We start from the raw sequence: 15234 nt of genomic DNA, 5'->3' as shown, positions 1-15234 counted from the left end.
GCCAAATATTTAAACCTGCTTCCATTCTATTTGGTTTTTCTTTTTTTTGCAACAAGTTGCAAACACAACACTGACATACTCACCGTATTAAGCGGATATCGTGAACCTGTAAGCAAACATCCAGCAGACATGAAGCAGCGCCAGCATTCATTTGAATTCATGCTTCTGGCCACATGATGAATCTAAGTCCAATATTACCTCTCCTTTTAGCTCTGTTTTGTCAACTCCTAAGGGAAATATCTGGTTCTTTAGCCGCTAAATGCTCCATTATGTTCACCAACTAGTTGCTGAGCATGTCTGTCTGCTGCTTGTTGCTGGGCAGGTGGCGTGCTGTTGTTTTTTAAAGCTTATCTGCTGGAAACGACGATGAGCGTGACGCAAAACAAAGAGATGAGAGACATTCTTTAAAACTCACAAGGTCATAGTTACGTGGTGACTCATCCTCATCGTTTTTTAATTACACTGTGTCTCCTGTAATCAAATTAATTCCTAACTTTTATCTGAGTCAACCCCGAGTACCAGACCTCATATCACAGATTATTTCACGAAGCTGCAGAGAAGTCGACTATCAGACTGAACATTTTAATCAGGCTCCAAAATGCTACTGTTCATGAGTCCAAGCTTCAGTAAGCCAGTGCTGAAGTGATTCTGATGCCCTTTAAATGTTGCCATTCTGTCCCTCAGATTGTTTCAGTATTTTTTCGCATGCAAAGACAAATGACCACTCTCAATCACGTCTTTTATTTGTAAGGCACCAGAGAAGCTTCCTTACTGCTAAAAGGTTGATTCATTCTCATTAGAGTACACAGTTGCTTGTTTACATTTTTTTTTTTTTTTTTTTTTTTGCCCCAGGTATATTTAAAATGAGACTGTGTTCATAAACACATTAAACTGGTTTTTGTTTGCACAAAAAAAAAAGGATAAAACATTTACAAACCTAGAAAACAATGTTAAGTGTTACTGCCTACTGAGAGAATGGGAGAGAAAAAACAGGAAAAACGACATGGAATACAACATTGTGCCTCTTACTGTAGGCTTGTAATGCACACATACAACACTTAAGTCTTCCATGATACACACACGTTAAAAAGCAGCTTTGAAACATACAAAAATGCTTTAAAAAATATGTATATTGATATATTCATATGTATACAAATTGGCCCTTCACAGCAAAAACAAACACACATACCATTCATATGTCTGAGTTTTGCCAAAGGAGGTTTTCTACAGAGACCGACGTCAGCATAAAGAGTGCACATGACTAACTGATCTGTTCTCGCACTCGATATATCAAAGTCAAATCTCCAGGGAGGGAAACCCTGCAGCTCCCCAACACTAGCACAAACAGGAAGAAGAAGAAGAAAAAAAAAAAAAAAAAAAGAGCACTGTGCCACAACTTAAGTGCTTTTTCAAATTTGAAATACAGAGAGAAAGGTTTAAGCGCCAATCTTGGGACGTGCTCAGACATTAAAAGGTGGGTTGTCAAAGTTCTGGAAAGCGCTCACATTACAGGGGAGTAACAGCCAATACCTGCAGAGTACCGGTGCTCGGCCCACGATCAGAAAGAGAAGACGAGAAGAGGACAGCTGTGACAATAATGTTGACTTACCAGACTGACCTGGACCTCTTTACATGCCTCAAGGATGTCAGCCTTGTGAGTGTCTTTATACTAATGACCAATGTGAGAGCGCTGCTGCCCTCTGCTGCCTGAAACATGAACTTTCCTGTTTCTCAGACGTAAACTGTGTCCCAATTCCATACTATTTGCATACAGTATGTACTATATAATAACGTTGATAGTAAACTGTTTTTGCTGTCAGTATACAAGAAATCAGTACACTTAGCAGTTTTATACTTACAAGAAGTGACGCAACACTCACTTTGCCGGATGACAAATAAACTGTGACCACTGCAAATTTAACTTAAAAAAGACAGTAAAACGTTTTTCCAAAAACCAACACCATCACAATTACTTTTCAACAATCAGTTTTATTTTTCCACAGCTAAGACAAGCTCCTCCATTTACTTTGCGCATTGCATTATGGGACAATAGTGTCCATCAACAGTACACTCACAAATCAGGTGTTTTTTGTATGTATGCCAACTGTTTTGAGTTTAGTTTGTTAGAATAAAGGTCCGGTATGCTAAAATATAACTTATGTATGTCATGTTGTCCAACCGTGACTAAAGGCAACATTTTTTATAGCTGATCACAACAGCAACACTCGAAGGCAGAGTGAAAAAGCCGGCCGTCATAGAAATGGGTGGGATGCGACGATCGTTTAAATATGGAGATAACGCTGCATATTTCCAGACAGTCTCCCTCTGGAGTGAATTCAGAGTGTTGCACTAATTTGCTCACACACAGAGTGAAAGAAATAGTTACGTGAAGAATTAATAAGGTGAGGTAGAGGCAGAAGTTCAAACCCTGCTTATCGTCTCCCCTCTGCACAGCTGGCCAATCACAGTGTAAAGTAGGTGTGAATGTCCGATTAATGAAATTGGCCATTTGGTCGGATTATCATCAGGCTATAGCCACTCTGAAAAATTCTAGCGACAAAATTCTATTTTTTTTTAATACTTTATAGAATCAATATTTAGTATGGAGTTGGGACACAGCTTTTGTTTGAAAATGTTCTGAATATAAAAACCAGCCTGGTTTTTTGCACGAAAGACCCAAGAATTTGGTCGACAGCACAAATTCCGATTGTAATAATTTTGTTAAAATGTTATTTTTTTTAAGGAACGCACGTTTGCCGTTGCTTACAGAGCTTTAGCAACTCACCCAGGACACATTCTTCATCAAAACAATGGGAAAATGAAAAAAAGGGGAAGATCCCCCCCTTATAGTCACACACAAGATAGGAAAAGAAAAGACAGGTGCTCCACACAGTCTCAGTATAAACTGAAGTGCTCTTCTAACTTACAGATATATAGTAGTCTGTTGGTGATGACCATCTGGTTCTGAAGTTTAGATCCTGTTCAAGTTTGTCTAAGAGTTGACCAGCAAGGGGAAAGGGCTGATGCAGGGGGGTGAGGAAAAAATAAAAGGTGCTTTAAAAAAAAAAAAAAAAAAGTTTAATTAAGCAAGTGTTTTCTTCTTTCCAATCACATTCACTCGAGCACACACAGACAATTATAGACTAATTATAGCCTGTCTTTAACTTCACGAAAACAACATGTCAAAATAAATTCAATTTTTTTTCAGAGCGTAATTCTTGTCATTTAAAGACGAGTCATGGTCCGTGCCATGTAGCGCGTGTAGCAGCAGCAGCAGCTAGGCCTATGAAACACAAATTAACTCCCAAGCTGGGTGTACTACCATTTGTACAAACTATAGGGTTTTTAATGGAATAAAATCCCATTTATTTGGGATTGAGGTACACAGCTAAGGTAATGCATCCAGTGGTTGGTCATATGAAAACAGGAGGTTTAGGTTTTGAAGGGTTTGAATGCACCTGACAAGTGAAAGGTCCCTTTAAAACATCCCATTTGACATCCGACTAAGGTTTAATTTGGCTCCAAGTACATAAATGCACAATATCACAGTCCAAACAGCTCCAGTCAACATTTTGGAAAGCGGTGATATTGAGCTATTGTACGTCATGCGAGGAGGAAAAGGAGCAGACAGCGGCCAGTAAGAAACAATCAGAGGGACTAAAAAAAAAACCAAACAAACAAAAAAAAAAATACATTGAATACAGATCTGATAACAATAAGAAGTAAGAAAAATAAACCTGTGAGAGGCAGATCCATGTAAAGGAGACTGCTGTTAGCTTTCATCCTCAGCTCTCTCTTCAAATGGGAAAACATTTATCTAGGTTAAGCCTACCAACAGTGGCTTACACTAAAAAAAAAAAAAAAAAAAAAAAAAAAAGCATATATTTAAAGTCTAGAAGCCTGAACTGAGTCTATTACCCCTAAATAATAAGAACTCTCACTCTCAGTCATTCAGCAGTTTCATTCTCTGCACATCCAAAAGCTTAAACTCCGTCCTCTCTGCTTGTCATCATCCCTGCAGTTACTCTTCTACATTAACACTCAGCAGACAGGAAGCCAGACTTACATCAATCTCCATTTACAGTTACAGTTTCACCTTTCTTTTTTCGACACTTCACCCCATAAAATCCCCCTCCAAACCTCCCAGCTGTGTCGGCACTAGTCTGACTTGTCCCCGTCCTCTCCTCTGGGTGCTCTCTCTGCGGCGTCCCGGGCTTTGTCCTCCTTCACCACCTGGGCCTGGCCGTGGGAGTAGTTGGCCAGGATGGAGGAGAGGGAGAGCAGGCCAGAGCTGGATGAGACGGCGGGCAGGGTGGGGGGGGTGAGGCCCAGGGGCAGCGGGGTCACGGGCAAGGCCAGGCCCTGGAGCTGGGACAGGTGCTGCACCTGGAGCTGTTGCTGAAAACACACAGGTGGTACAGACAATGTCGGTTCATATTAACTACGTTTTCAACTTATTTATGATTAGCTGCGGTAACAGATCCTTTGTGGCCCTACTTTAATCTTTTAATGTCTTAGTATCTTTTTTTGTATCAGTAGAGGGAAAACCATTTGGAAGCAGAAGTGGCATAATCAACAAAAAAATAAATAAAAAGAAATTTGATGTATGTAAATAAAGACAGAGTAAACAGCACGTGAAATAAAGCTCACCCGTATGATAGAGTTCATCTCAGGAGGTGTGACCTGCTTGGCTCTCTCTATGGCACCCATCACTTGCTGCTGATGCTGGAACAAAGACACAACATGGTCATGCACGACTAGCCAGACATTTATATGATTAAAAGAATAAATAGCTGGCAGAGACTCTTAGTCGGACACATTCGCCAAGATGTCAGTGTCATTACCTCCTGGGACAGGTAAGGCAGCACCTGAGCACAAATCCCATTCAGTCTCTTCACTATTTCCGCCTGCAAAGAAAAAAATTTAAAAGGTTAGATCTGATATCTAAAGGATCATTAAAGAAAAATGCATTATAGGGGAGGGTAATTACCTGTTTGTGCATTTCAATGTTCAGCCCATAGGACATTTCATAGTACTAAAGTAAACAGAGGGAGAATGAGACAAAAGTTATAATAGACTGAAACATATCTACTGTACCGTTTTATGAGTACACACACAAACTGTTGCTCTGTATGCATTAACTATTCCTGCACAATACAGAAAGAAGAGATTACACATATTTCAGTTTAATACAAACACTTAGAGTTGTAATTTTTACAATTATTATGAAATATCCAAATCACTGCAGTGTAGTTAGTTAAGTCTGTTACTAAACTAAACATATATATACATAAAACCAAATGAGGCTGCTTATAGCTCTGTTAAGTGTGCTTTCACAGTCTGAACACAGCAGAAGCAGGACAAGATGTGGTAGGAAATAGGAAACTAAAAACAGCTGTGGTAAAGACATCACCTCAGTAGATTTCAGAAGATCGGATTCAACAAATAAAAAACCAGATCACACTGCAGAGGGAAGATAACGGACTTACCATGATATAGTGACGTTGCATCTCTGACTTTTCAGAGGCCAGTTTATCACACTCCAACTTCAAACTGGGGAGAATATACAGAAGCATTAGAGCACAGCTTGAATGCAAAATGTCTAAGTGAAAATATTCAACTGAATTTCATCAGCTGGATCCTTAAGCATTAATAGAAAGGATCCACAAATGTTTCTTCAGCTTATTTTGTTAACCGATACCCTGTATTTTTCTACCTGCTTTGGCCAATGCAGAGGCTTAGTACAAATGCGGATGTAAAACATGTTTGTAATTTCCTATAATGATGATGTGCGACATTTATTGGGGCGTTCCTTGTTTTAACTGTGTCTGTGTTCCTTGTTTTAAGTGTTTCCTTGTTTTAACTGCGTACCTGTGGTATTGTGCTTGGAGGAACTGGAACTCATCCTTGATGCGGTCACAGGAGTCAGAAGTGGTGAACTTGAGGGGTTGACTGGACTGAGAAGACGCCTGAGGAAACGACAAGACGACAACCTGAGCAGTTTTCATAAACTCACACGGAGGCCTAAAGTACACTCACAAAGATCCCTGCATCCAAATAAGAAATCTCCTCTCACCCTACAGGGTGCTCCTGGTTCCTTTATTTCTACAACTGCTGGACAAAAAACAAAAAACAAAACTGTATTTGGCATGGGTCATCTGATACCATAGCTTGTTTACACAGTCTCTGCTTTACTAAACAATAACCTGTCCCAGCAAGAAAGGAATTATAAAATGGGCCATTGGTGTATATGTCTTTGTCCTGCTGCTTAGAAAACCGATGAGTGCGCGTTTTAATTAAAGTGTGTTTGGGTTTGTTTAGAAACAGCAGTTTGACCTCTGAGATTAACCCCTTGAGAGGATAGTCAAAATGAAGGTCAGCCCTAAACTGAGCTTTGAGTGTAAAATGAGATAAAGAAAGCAACATTATGTTTCACTTGTACGCTACAAACCAGAAAGGGAGATCACCTAGCACTCAATTATTCGAACAACCATAGATATCTTTAACAGTTATCTTTGACAAACTGATATGCAACAGTCCCCTTTAGCAAAATCGCTGGCCCGGGTCTTTTAGGAACACAGTGCGTTGATTGAGGAAATGTGTTTACAGAAGGCGAGATTAAAGTGTGCCCATGCTGAACATATGTCAGAGGTATTTAGAGGCTGCATTAGAAGTCTGGTTATGTATAGAAAAACTATCAGTCCAAAGCTCTAATCCAGGGTTTATCCTGTGCCCTAAACCTCATTACTCTCTACATAAGTGGCACAAGGGCAAGAGGTTTCCAGCAGGATTACGGGGACTGAGCAGAGAGGATGGAGTCACTCGGTTACACAGAGGTCAAAACTCTGCATACAAAATGCAAACTTCATTCAATTGCTGTGCTTTCTAAGCACAAAAGAAATGAAAAAAGGAAAGAAAAATGCAATAGGCATATTTCACTATTTTCTAACATTTTAGATACTATACAAGTAATTGAGTCATGAAAAAGACACGTCACAGTTGTTTAAGTCTTTTATCAAAGAAGAAATGCTTTTCACGCTTTTCTATATTTGCTGGTTTTCTCTATTTTATATCATCGTAAACTGAATATCTTTTGGTTCAGGACCATTAATCAGACAAAACACGTTGAAGGTGTCACATGGAGTTCTGGGGAATTTTTCACTATTTTCTGAAGTTTTTTTTAGACTAAACGATTAACTGTAGAAAAATTAAGGCAGCAACTAAAAATTATTTTCATTATCAATTAATGTGCCAATTATTTTCCTCAATTAGTTGATTGTTTAGTTTGTAAAATGTCAGAAAATAGTGAAAAATATCTACTTCCGTGTGTCTGAGTCCAAGGTGACGGCTTCAAATGTTTCGTTTTGTCCGACCAACAGTCTAGAAACCAAAGATATTCAGTTTACTGTGATATGAAACAGAGAAGAGCAGAAAATCCTAAATATTTCAGAGGCAGAAAACAGCAATTCTGATGACCGACTTATCGATTCATCATTGCAGCTCTAGCAAAAATTAACCAACAGATAATTGATAATGAGGATAACCGTCAGTCGCAGCTGACAAAGAGCTGTGTGTGACGGATCTCTCTGAAACAAAGTAAGTAAGGGGTTAATGTTCTGTCAGCCAACAGCGGTTTGAAATTGAACTTGTCTTGCTTGTCACCACATCTTTAGGAAGATCCTTGATACAACCTGGCCTCAGAAAGAGGATCAGCAGTAACGTTTTTGAAATTAACCAACAACAATACATATGTACATTTTTTAAACAAAACACTTCACATGTAACCAGGACACAGCAGTGTAGGAAGCGTTTGTCGCAGTGCTTTGGTTAATGGTCTGTGTTATTTTGTGTGTGCTTGTGCAGCACTTCTCTCACCTGTGGTTTTCTGCTCTGGGTGTTGCTCAGTGCAGGTTGTCTGAGTTGGTCATAAAGTTATGATACTTTTTTGTTAAACAACAGAATAAGAACAAGGCTGCAACCAACGATTACTTTATTTAGAAAATACACAGAAAATAGAGAGAAATTCTTACTGTAAAAAAAAAAACAAAAGGTGTTTTTCCCACCAACAGTCCAAAACCCAAAGATATTCAGTTTACTGTCATAGACAGCTATGAAAACCAGCATATATTCACGGTTGAGAAACCGGAACCAGTGATGTTTTGATGACTCAAAATGAATCAAATGATTGTTTACAACAATATTTTCAGATTAATTTCTTAGTTTCTCTCTCGTTTCAAGAGCTGCAACCTTTAGTTGATATACCGATCGACAGAAAATTGACATCATTTTGCATAATATTCTCTGGTTCCAGCTTTGCCAAATGTGAGCGTTTGCTGCTTTTTCTTTGTTTTTTAATTATTGTACACTGAATATCTCTGTCTTTTGGACTGTTGGTCAAACCAAACAAGAGGTGTGCAGACATGTCTTTGGACTCTGGAACGCTGTCTGTGACATGTTCTGTGCTATTTTGTCAAAGTTTATGGCAAAATGATCAATCACTCACTCCCGAAAATAATCATCAGATTAATCGATATGGAAACGAATCGTTAGTTGCAGCCCTAATCATTTCAGCTTCTTCTTGTTTTAACCAAGTATTAATACTGATTAGCATGCAAACTATGGTAACATGATCCAGTATTGTTGGAGTGTTTGCAGTGGTGCTTTTTTCAGAAACTGCATAATTTTCCACCTCCTTCCTGACTTGTAAGGGTCCTTTTTCTTCACTGGCTGTTTCCTGAAGTGGCTACTTAATACAGTTCATTTGGCATTAGTTTGTCACTACTTCTTAGACTGTCAAAAAACACATATTGAATGATTTAATTTGGCCTTTCGTTAACAGTTACTTGTCTCATTTGGTTTTAAATTCTCCCATTATAGTGCCGTTTCTCCGATCTCATTAAAAGCTGACAAATGCTAACTGAAACTCTACCCAATTTCTGCAGCAGTATCTGTTGTTTTGATTAATTCATTTTAAAGATAAAGTCTTTTTCCACCAGGTGTCCAGAATGGTTTGTCAAAGTCAGTTTGGTTTGTTGACACTAGTAACAGTGAATTAAGATAACCAAAGCAGAATAATACACTGATTTAATCTCGCAGATTTCAACCATGAACTTCAATTAGCTGTTTGGAGTAACGCTAGCTAACGACGGGCTGTTTTTGCAGCCGAATACAGGAAAGTTAGCGACAAACCAACTGACTAAATTTATTCAATTTGTTTAAGCTGACGCCTCTCCTGCGTTATAACGGTACTAAACGTCGTGAGGAGATGGAGACGAGAGGTCTGGCATTGTGAGACAAGCTGACAGCTACCAGCAGCCAGCAGCGCTAGTATCAGCTGTCGGTTTGCTAGCTAGCGTTAGCTCGGCTTCGCTTAGTTGCTTAGTTTCCAACTGGGACAAGTTCAACTAGTCAACTTACCGAGTGCCTTGATTGAGGAAACATCATGTCAGCAGTGTGTTTCGCCCTGTTCCCTTGCTGTAATTGAATTACCAGGCTAGCTGGCTAAGCTAACAGGTCCCCAGATAGTATTAAATGATTGGAGACGCTATTCGCACTTTGTACTCTGTCATCGTTTACAATAACGTTAGCTAACGTCAAAGCAGCAGGAGCCGACGTTCGCCTTCTGGTCTTCGCGGTCAGAAACACCGCGGCCTCCAACGATGAACAGGCTAACAAAAATAAAACGGGTCCTCAAAGCAACCTCGGGTTTTGTGGAATAACGTTAACGTTACGCCTCCCCGGGGGAAACCCTGGATGTTGACACATGAGCCCCCGACTTTCCTCTGCTTTGAAGAGAAGAGCAGCATCACCCGGAAAACAAACTGAGCAGCGGAGGAGCGGGCGCCCCGTGTGACACAGAGCTGAACTGACCCGCTCGTCGCCGCAGCCAGGGCCGCACAGAGAGCGGCCGGGGCCCCGCAGCACGGGCTGAGGGGACAGGGCTGGATCATCAACTGGCTCTCAAAAACTCCCGGTTTTACTGCGCTTCGGTCGGTTTTCCATTAAAATAATCTTTGCAAATTTCTATGCACAACTGACATTTTTCACTTCTCGAAGCAGCAGCTCGTATCAGCAAAGGTGGCAGATTATGAGACAATGGGCCCCTGGGCACTCACACGTTAAGGGCTCCCCACCCTTCCTACATCTGAGAGAGAAAGACATTTTGCAAGTGAATTGAGACTCTCAGACACACAAAAACACCTCAGTGTTGTCATTGTGTAGTCACACAGATAGTCCTACAGTCTCTTTATAGTTGTCTTGCAGTCATTTTGTGTCGCTCTTGTCAGATTGTGTCTCTTCGTAGCAATCTTGAATCTATTTCAGGTCGTTTTGAGACTTTTTGTAGTATTTTTATCTCTAGTTTTTTCGAGGCAAAAAAAACAAGTCTTTTTGTCTTGAAGACATTTTGCATAACTGTGTTCACTTTGCATCTCTTTGTGGTCATTTTGATTCTCTTTGCACTGATTTGATTGACTTTCTTAACAAGAAATATTAAATTTCACTTCGTACAGAGGCTCTGACCCATTGGGCCCCCAGTCCTGTGTCTGGTGTCTGTTCAGTAATCCATCAATGATTATTACCAAAGGATCCTGCCTTGTTTTGTACAGGGGCCGTGTGTCAAAATGAGGATTTCAAGACTTAAATTATTTTACTTTATATTATGGAAGCTGTTTAATCAAGTTACCTCCAAGTTATTATTATTCCAGCATAAGACTGCTGGTTGGTCTCTGGGTTTTTCTGGGGCATATATTGAAGCTGCAGTGTCTAGTCTCCTGTTAGGACTGAACTTAAATGGGAGCTTGGGGGCTATGCACGGAGGGAGGGTAGTAGGGGTTCAGAATAGGGGTCCATCAGTTAATTTTTGCCCCAGGCCCCTAAACAGGTTACACCCACCCATCCACCCCTAATCATGCCAATGGCAATTACATGCAGTTTATTATAATTAGGATTCAAAGAGGACAATTGAATATTAGGCACAAAACAAGAACAAAAACATAGGATTATACAATGTTGAAGCCCCCTTTGGGTCGATTTTTTTGTGACTATAGCATCTTTCAAAATATTCTGATGCTGTTTCTTTTTATTTAAAAACAAACAAACAAAACAACAAGACAATCCAAGTGACAATTGGTGCATTTTATGTGTTTCATACCTTTATTGTCAATGTCTCCAGGTCACATTCAGTTGGGCTCAGGTCTATCATTGACGCCTTTTTGATACTACCACTAAGAGGTTCTTAAGACAGAAATGTTCAGATCCTACAGATACAGGCTTTGAAAAGTCCATGATTTTGATATGTCTGCAAAACCCGAAATGTAATACAGTGCTTTTTTTCTTTAAATCATCCCAAAATATTTTATAGCACCTCCCTAAAGCCAGTGCTCTCCCAGCTCCTAGCCAGGAGCTGGGAGAGCACTCAATACAGTGCCCCCAAATTTTCTATATCTGGGGTTGCTGTTTGGTCTTATAACTAAAATCAGAAACTTAATCTGTGGGCCCACAGTGACTGCTTCATTTGTTTACACCTCTGGCCAGCTTTACTGCAGCCATGCTATAATAATATGACATATATATGAAGAGAAAACAGGATAATCACAACCAAGGGGCCCCAGTAGGAGACCATCTAAACCATCGGTAGAGAGTGGTTATACACTAAGCAGCATCTAAAATCAGGATAATCTCAACAGGGCCTGACTATGGCTTTAAAAATACAACTACAGCAGGACAGCAAGACCCTGAGGGATATTTGAAAAATCACACAAAATGAATAGGAGTAACAGAAACCAACTGAGATGGCCACATTTTTCAGGAGCATCTTCTTGGAAAACGCTCCAGTGATGAGAACAAAAAGTTTGTTTGTACAATTTAAGACTTAAAAATCAAAGAATTCACATTCATATTTGTTTCTAAGATTTGACATGTAAGATTAAAAAAAAAAAATACAGGCCTCAAGATACAGGAACTTTGCTGCCTGTGGTATTATCTTGGACATCATAAAACTGCTAGTCATAATATATTTAGAGACCTCAGAAATATCGAGTTACCTCAGACTTTTACCACATACAGAATCATGAAACCCACTTAACACACACACCATCAGCAAGTATAGGAACAAATTTATTTCAATTTAAAACAGATACCTTGTCATTATGTTTCTCTCTTAGAAGGCGGCAATGATCATAAGTCATGTTCATGTTTGAATGAGGATCAGGCAACAGTGGTTGAAACAAATACATGAAACACATAAAAAAAAAATATGGCAAGAGTTATGTAAATCAATAATCGATAATAACCAACTGATTGAACCCCCTTCATCAAGGGCTCTGCTTCAATGAAAACATCCAAGCCCTCACTTCCAACACAAAATAAACAGCTCATGCAATTATAATTACAGTTTCTTAAAAAACAGCAGATTATCTTTTAAATCTTCAATCTTAAATACAGAATAAAGTCTTTGTGTGTAATTAATCGTCTATCCTTTTAGTCTCTGGTGTGTTTTATTTAAAAAGGGGGACCATCTTGGGTGGTGGTCCTTTTGATGATGACCACAGCGTTGGCACTTAGAGAGAGCCTGGCTCTAGATAGAGTGGGGTTGGCACACTCAGTATAATACATCATTTACATTTGGTTTACATACAGAATAAAAGAGGGAAAAAAAAAAAAAACAAACAAACAGCATTTTATACACCACTACACAATTGACCTTCAGGTTTCATTGGAGTGAGGAAAAATAAGTCAAGTGGTCCTAAATAATAGTGTTCCTGTAATGTCATCTTATCATACACAGAGAGAAAATGAAAAAAAGCACACAAACACACAATAAAAAAAATAATAATAAAAATTAAAAATTAAAAAAAAAAAAAAAAAAAAAAAAAAAAAAAAAGGAACAAGCTTAAGCTTTTGAAAATGCACTCCATACTGATGTCCAAAAGATAAGTTTGATTCCACTTATTCCAACAGGCTCACCACAGGAAGGGACATCACACAGCCTCGGCCATCGAAAGGTTTTACAGAGCATGCTCTGTAAAACCATGACGGGCCAGCAACACCATCTATCATCATTCAAGGCAATGAAAGGCAATAAATATGAGTGTGTTGAAGTGAAAAACCAATCCAGTCTTTTCACTGGTTAATGCTCAAAACGACAAGAATTAAAGAATGAGAAGGAGATTCAATTGTCATACAGACTGCCTTCCCTCTATCCAGCTCATATATGTTGAGATAAAAATGTGTCAAAAACACACTGCACAAATGGGCTGCTAACAAACTACCAAACCCACACTAAAAGCCAGTCAGCCCTTCACCTTGTGCCAGAGTTGTAGTGTCAAGTTTAAAAATACAACACTGGTTTGTCACTATTAAAGTGAGCTGCACTCAACACAAAGTAAATCTTAACACAACTACTGATAAATACTCGGGTATTCATACTGGTATAATCATTCCACTTAAATACTGGCATCCAGACCCTCTTTATGTCAGCTGTCTAACGGTTGGCTGTCTGCCTCTTTCTATACAAGGTTAGTGTCATTTTTCAGCAGACAAAATGGCAGTTAAGGAACACACTGGCATTTAATAAAAAAAAACAAAAAAACAAACGCATTTTAGGCCCATTAACTTAGATAGTGTTAAAACTTTACGAGTGCTTAGCATTTTTTGAATCTTGTGTTTTTAGATCAATTCCCCATCTTTTCATCAGCCTTTGGTTGTTTGTATCTAAGAAAATCAACTTGGAGTGACATGAAACTGGTTTGAGACGAGGTGAGCCGTTACAGAAAAATGAAGATGACCAAATGTTCACTTTAAGTTACGGGGTGATGCAATTGAGAATTTGGACTGGTGAAAACTCATCTCAGTTATAAGGGTGCACCAACCAAATATGCCAGACTGTTTGTCAGTGCCAATATTGACCTCATTTTGAGATCGGGTATTAGCCAGACATAACCGATCCACATCGACTACAGTTTCTTTGTCATTTTAAATTAGGTGTTTCCTCAATCAGTGACGACATGACTCCAACTCAGTTTTTAATGCCACAGCTATCCCTGGTCTCATGTTACTTAAAAATAAAACTATTCCGATAAAGCTCCACAGAGTGAGGTATACGATTTTAAATTTGGAAAAAAAGAGCACTGGTATTGCATTGGTACTGGGTATTAGCAGATACTCTGAGTTGGGGTATCAGAAGAGTTGGATTGGTGCATCCCTACTTAGCTGGACTGGTACTTGGTACTTTCAACTTCTTCTGAAAACATTTCAAGATTTGGGATTTAAGAGGTGGCTACCAAATAGCAAAATTTTTCACCACAATTACCAAATGCACATTATGCTTCACATTACATCTATGTTTGTCGTCCTACGTTGATTCTATGACCCATGCAGATTCCGAATACATTTATGGGGAACCAATGATCAAAACTAAGATGACAGAGCTTCTTTGAAAGCATTCACAAGGGAGATTTGAAATAGCCCTGCTCACTGCATCACCACTGCAACTACCACACAATAATGCAAGTGTGACAAAAGGGGGAAAAAAAGGGAGACTGAATGTCTCTCACAATCACGTTTCGACACTCTGCAAGTTACTTTTCAAAACCTTACTGGGATTATTAGAAACCAGCAGCTGCCTGGAAAGTAGGAAATCAATCTATAAATTAAAAAATGCTCAACAATACAGTGTAGGATTTGCAATTAATGGGTTAAAACATGCAATCCCACCAGTATGGTCATCAAGATTTCTTGGCTATCAGGTACAACTTAAATACTTGGGGAAACATGCAATACTTGTCCAGGTAGTAGTGTCTTTAGTGATGAGTGTTTTCTACACAGCATGAGGTGTGACAGGTAACACTGTGATACCAATTCAAATAAAACATGAAGTAGTTAAAGTCAGAGAGCCAGATAATGGGTCCACCTAATTCACCCAAGGGCCAGACACATGAAGAAATACATAAAGAAAACTGCCTAGTGTTGGTAAACTCTCTACATACACACCTTATGTTTGCATTAACACCCTGCCTATACTTCTTATAACACATACTGCAAGTAATCTCGATTTATAAACAAGAATTAGTAGTGGATGACTTGGTTCACTGTGGTCCTGTGCTCCACTCCCTGCTGTCTGATGCACTGTGATAGCCCTTAATGAGGATGAAGGATAAGTCACCTGTAGAAAAGGTCAAAGACCAAAAAAAGTATCTGCACTTCACTGGCACTATCAAAGCAAGCCTCAAAAAA

The 15234-nt window shown here is 39.2% G+C and overlaps 1 protein-coding gene across 1 annotated transcript; it reads right to left on the bottom strand.

The window, feature by feature from the left end:
• Window positions 1-590: 590 nt before the first annotated feature.
• Window positions 591-9767, bottom strand: LOC120795887 (TLE family member 5-like). The gene is made up of 7 exons (XM_040138134.1): window positions 9418-9767; window positions 5872-5969; window positions 5490-5553; window positions 4991-5035; window positions 4845-4907; window positions 4651-4725; window positions 591-4398 (listed from the first exon to the last, which is right to left on the bottom strand). The coding sequence occupies exons 1-7, from the start codon at window positions 9442-9444 to the stop codon at window positions 4159-4161; spliced, it is 612 nt and encodes a 203-aa protein (XP_039994068.1). The 5' UTR covers window positions 9445-9767; the 3' UTR covers window positions 591-4158.
• Window positions 9768-15234: the final 5467 nt, after the last annotated feature.

The sequence above is a fragment of the Xiphias gladius genome, chromosome 10, assembly GCF_016859285.1.
Source record: "Xiphias gladius isolate SHS-SW01 ecotype Sanya breed wild chromosome 10, ASM1685928v1, whole genome shotgun sequence".
NCBI classification, from domain to species: domain Eukaryota; kingdom Metazoa; phylum Chordata; class Actinopteri; order Istiophoriformes; family Xiphiidae; genus Xiphias; species Xiphias gladius.
The sequence above is the reverse complement of the archived record's forward strand: the minus strand, read 5'-3'. Positions and strand labels throughout refer to the sequence as shown.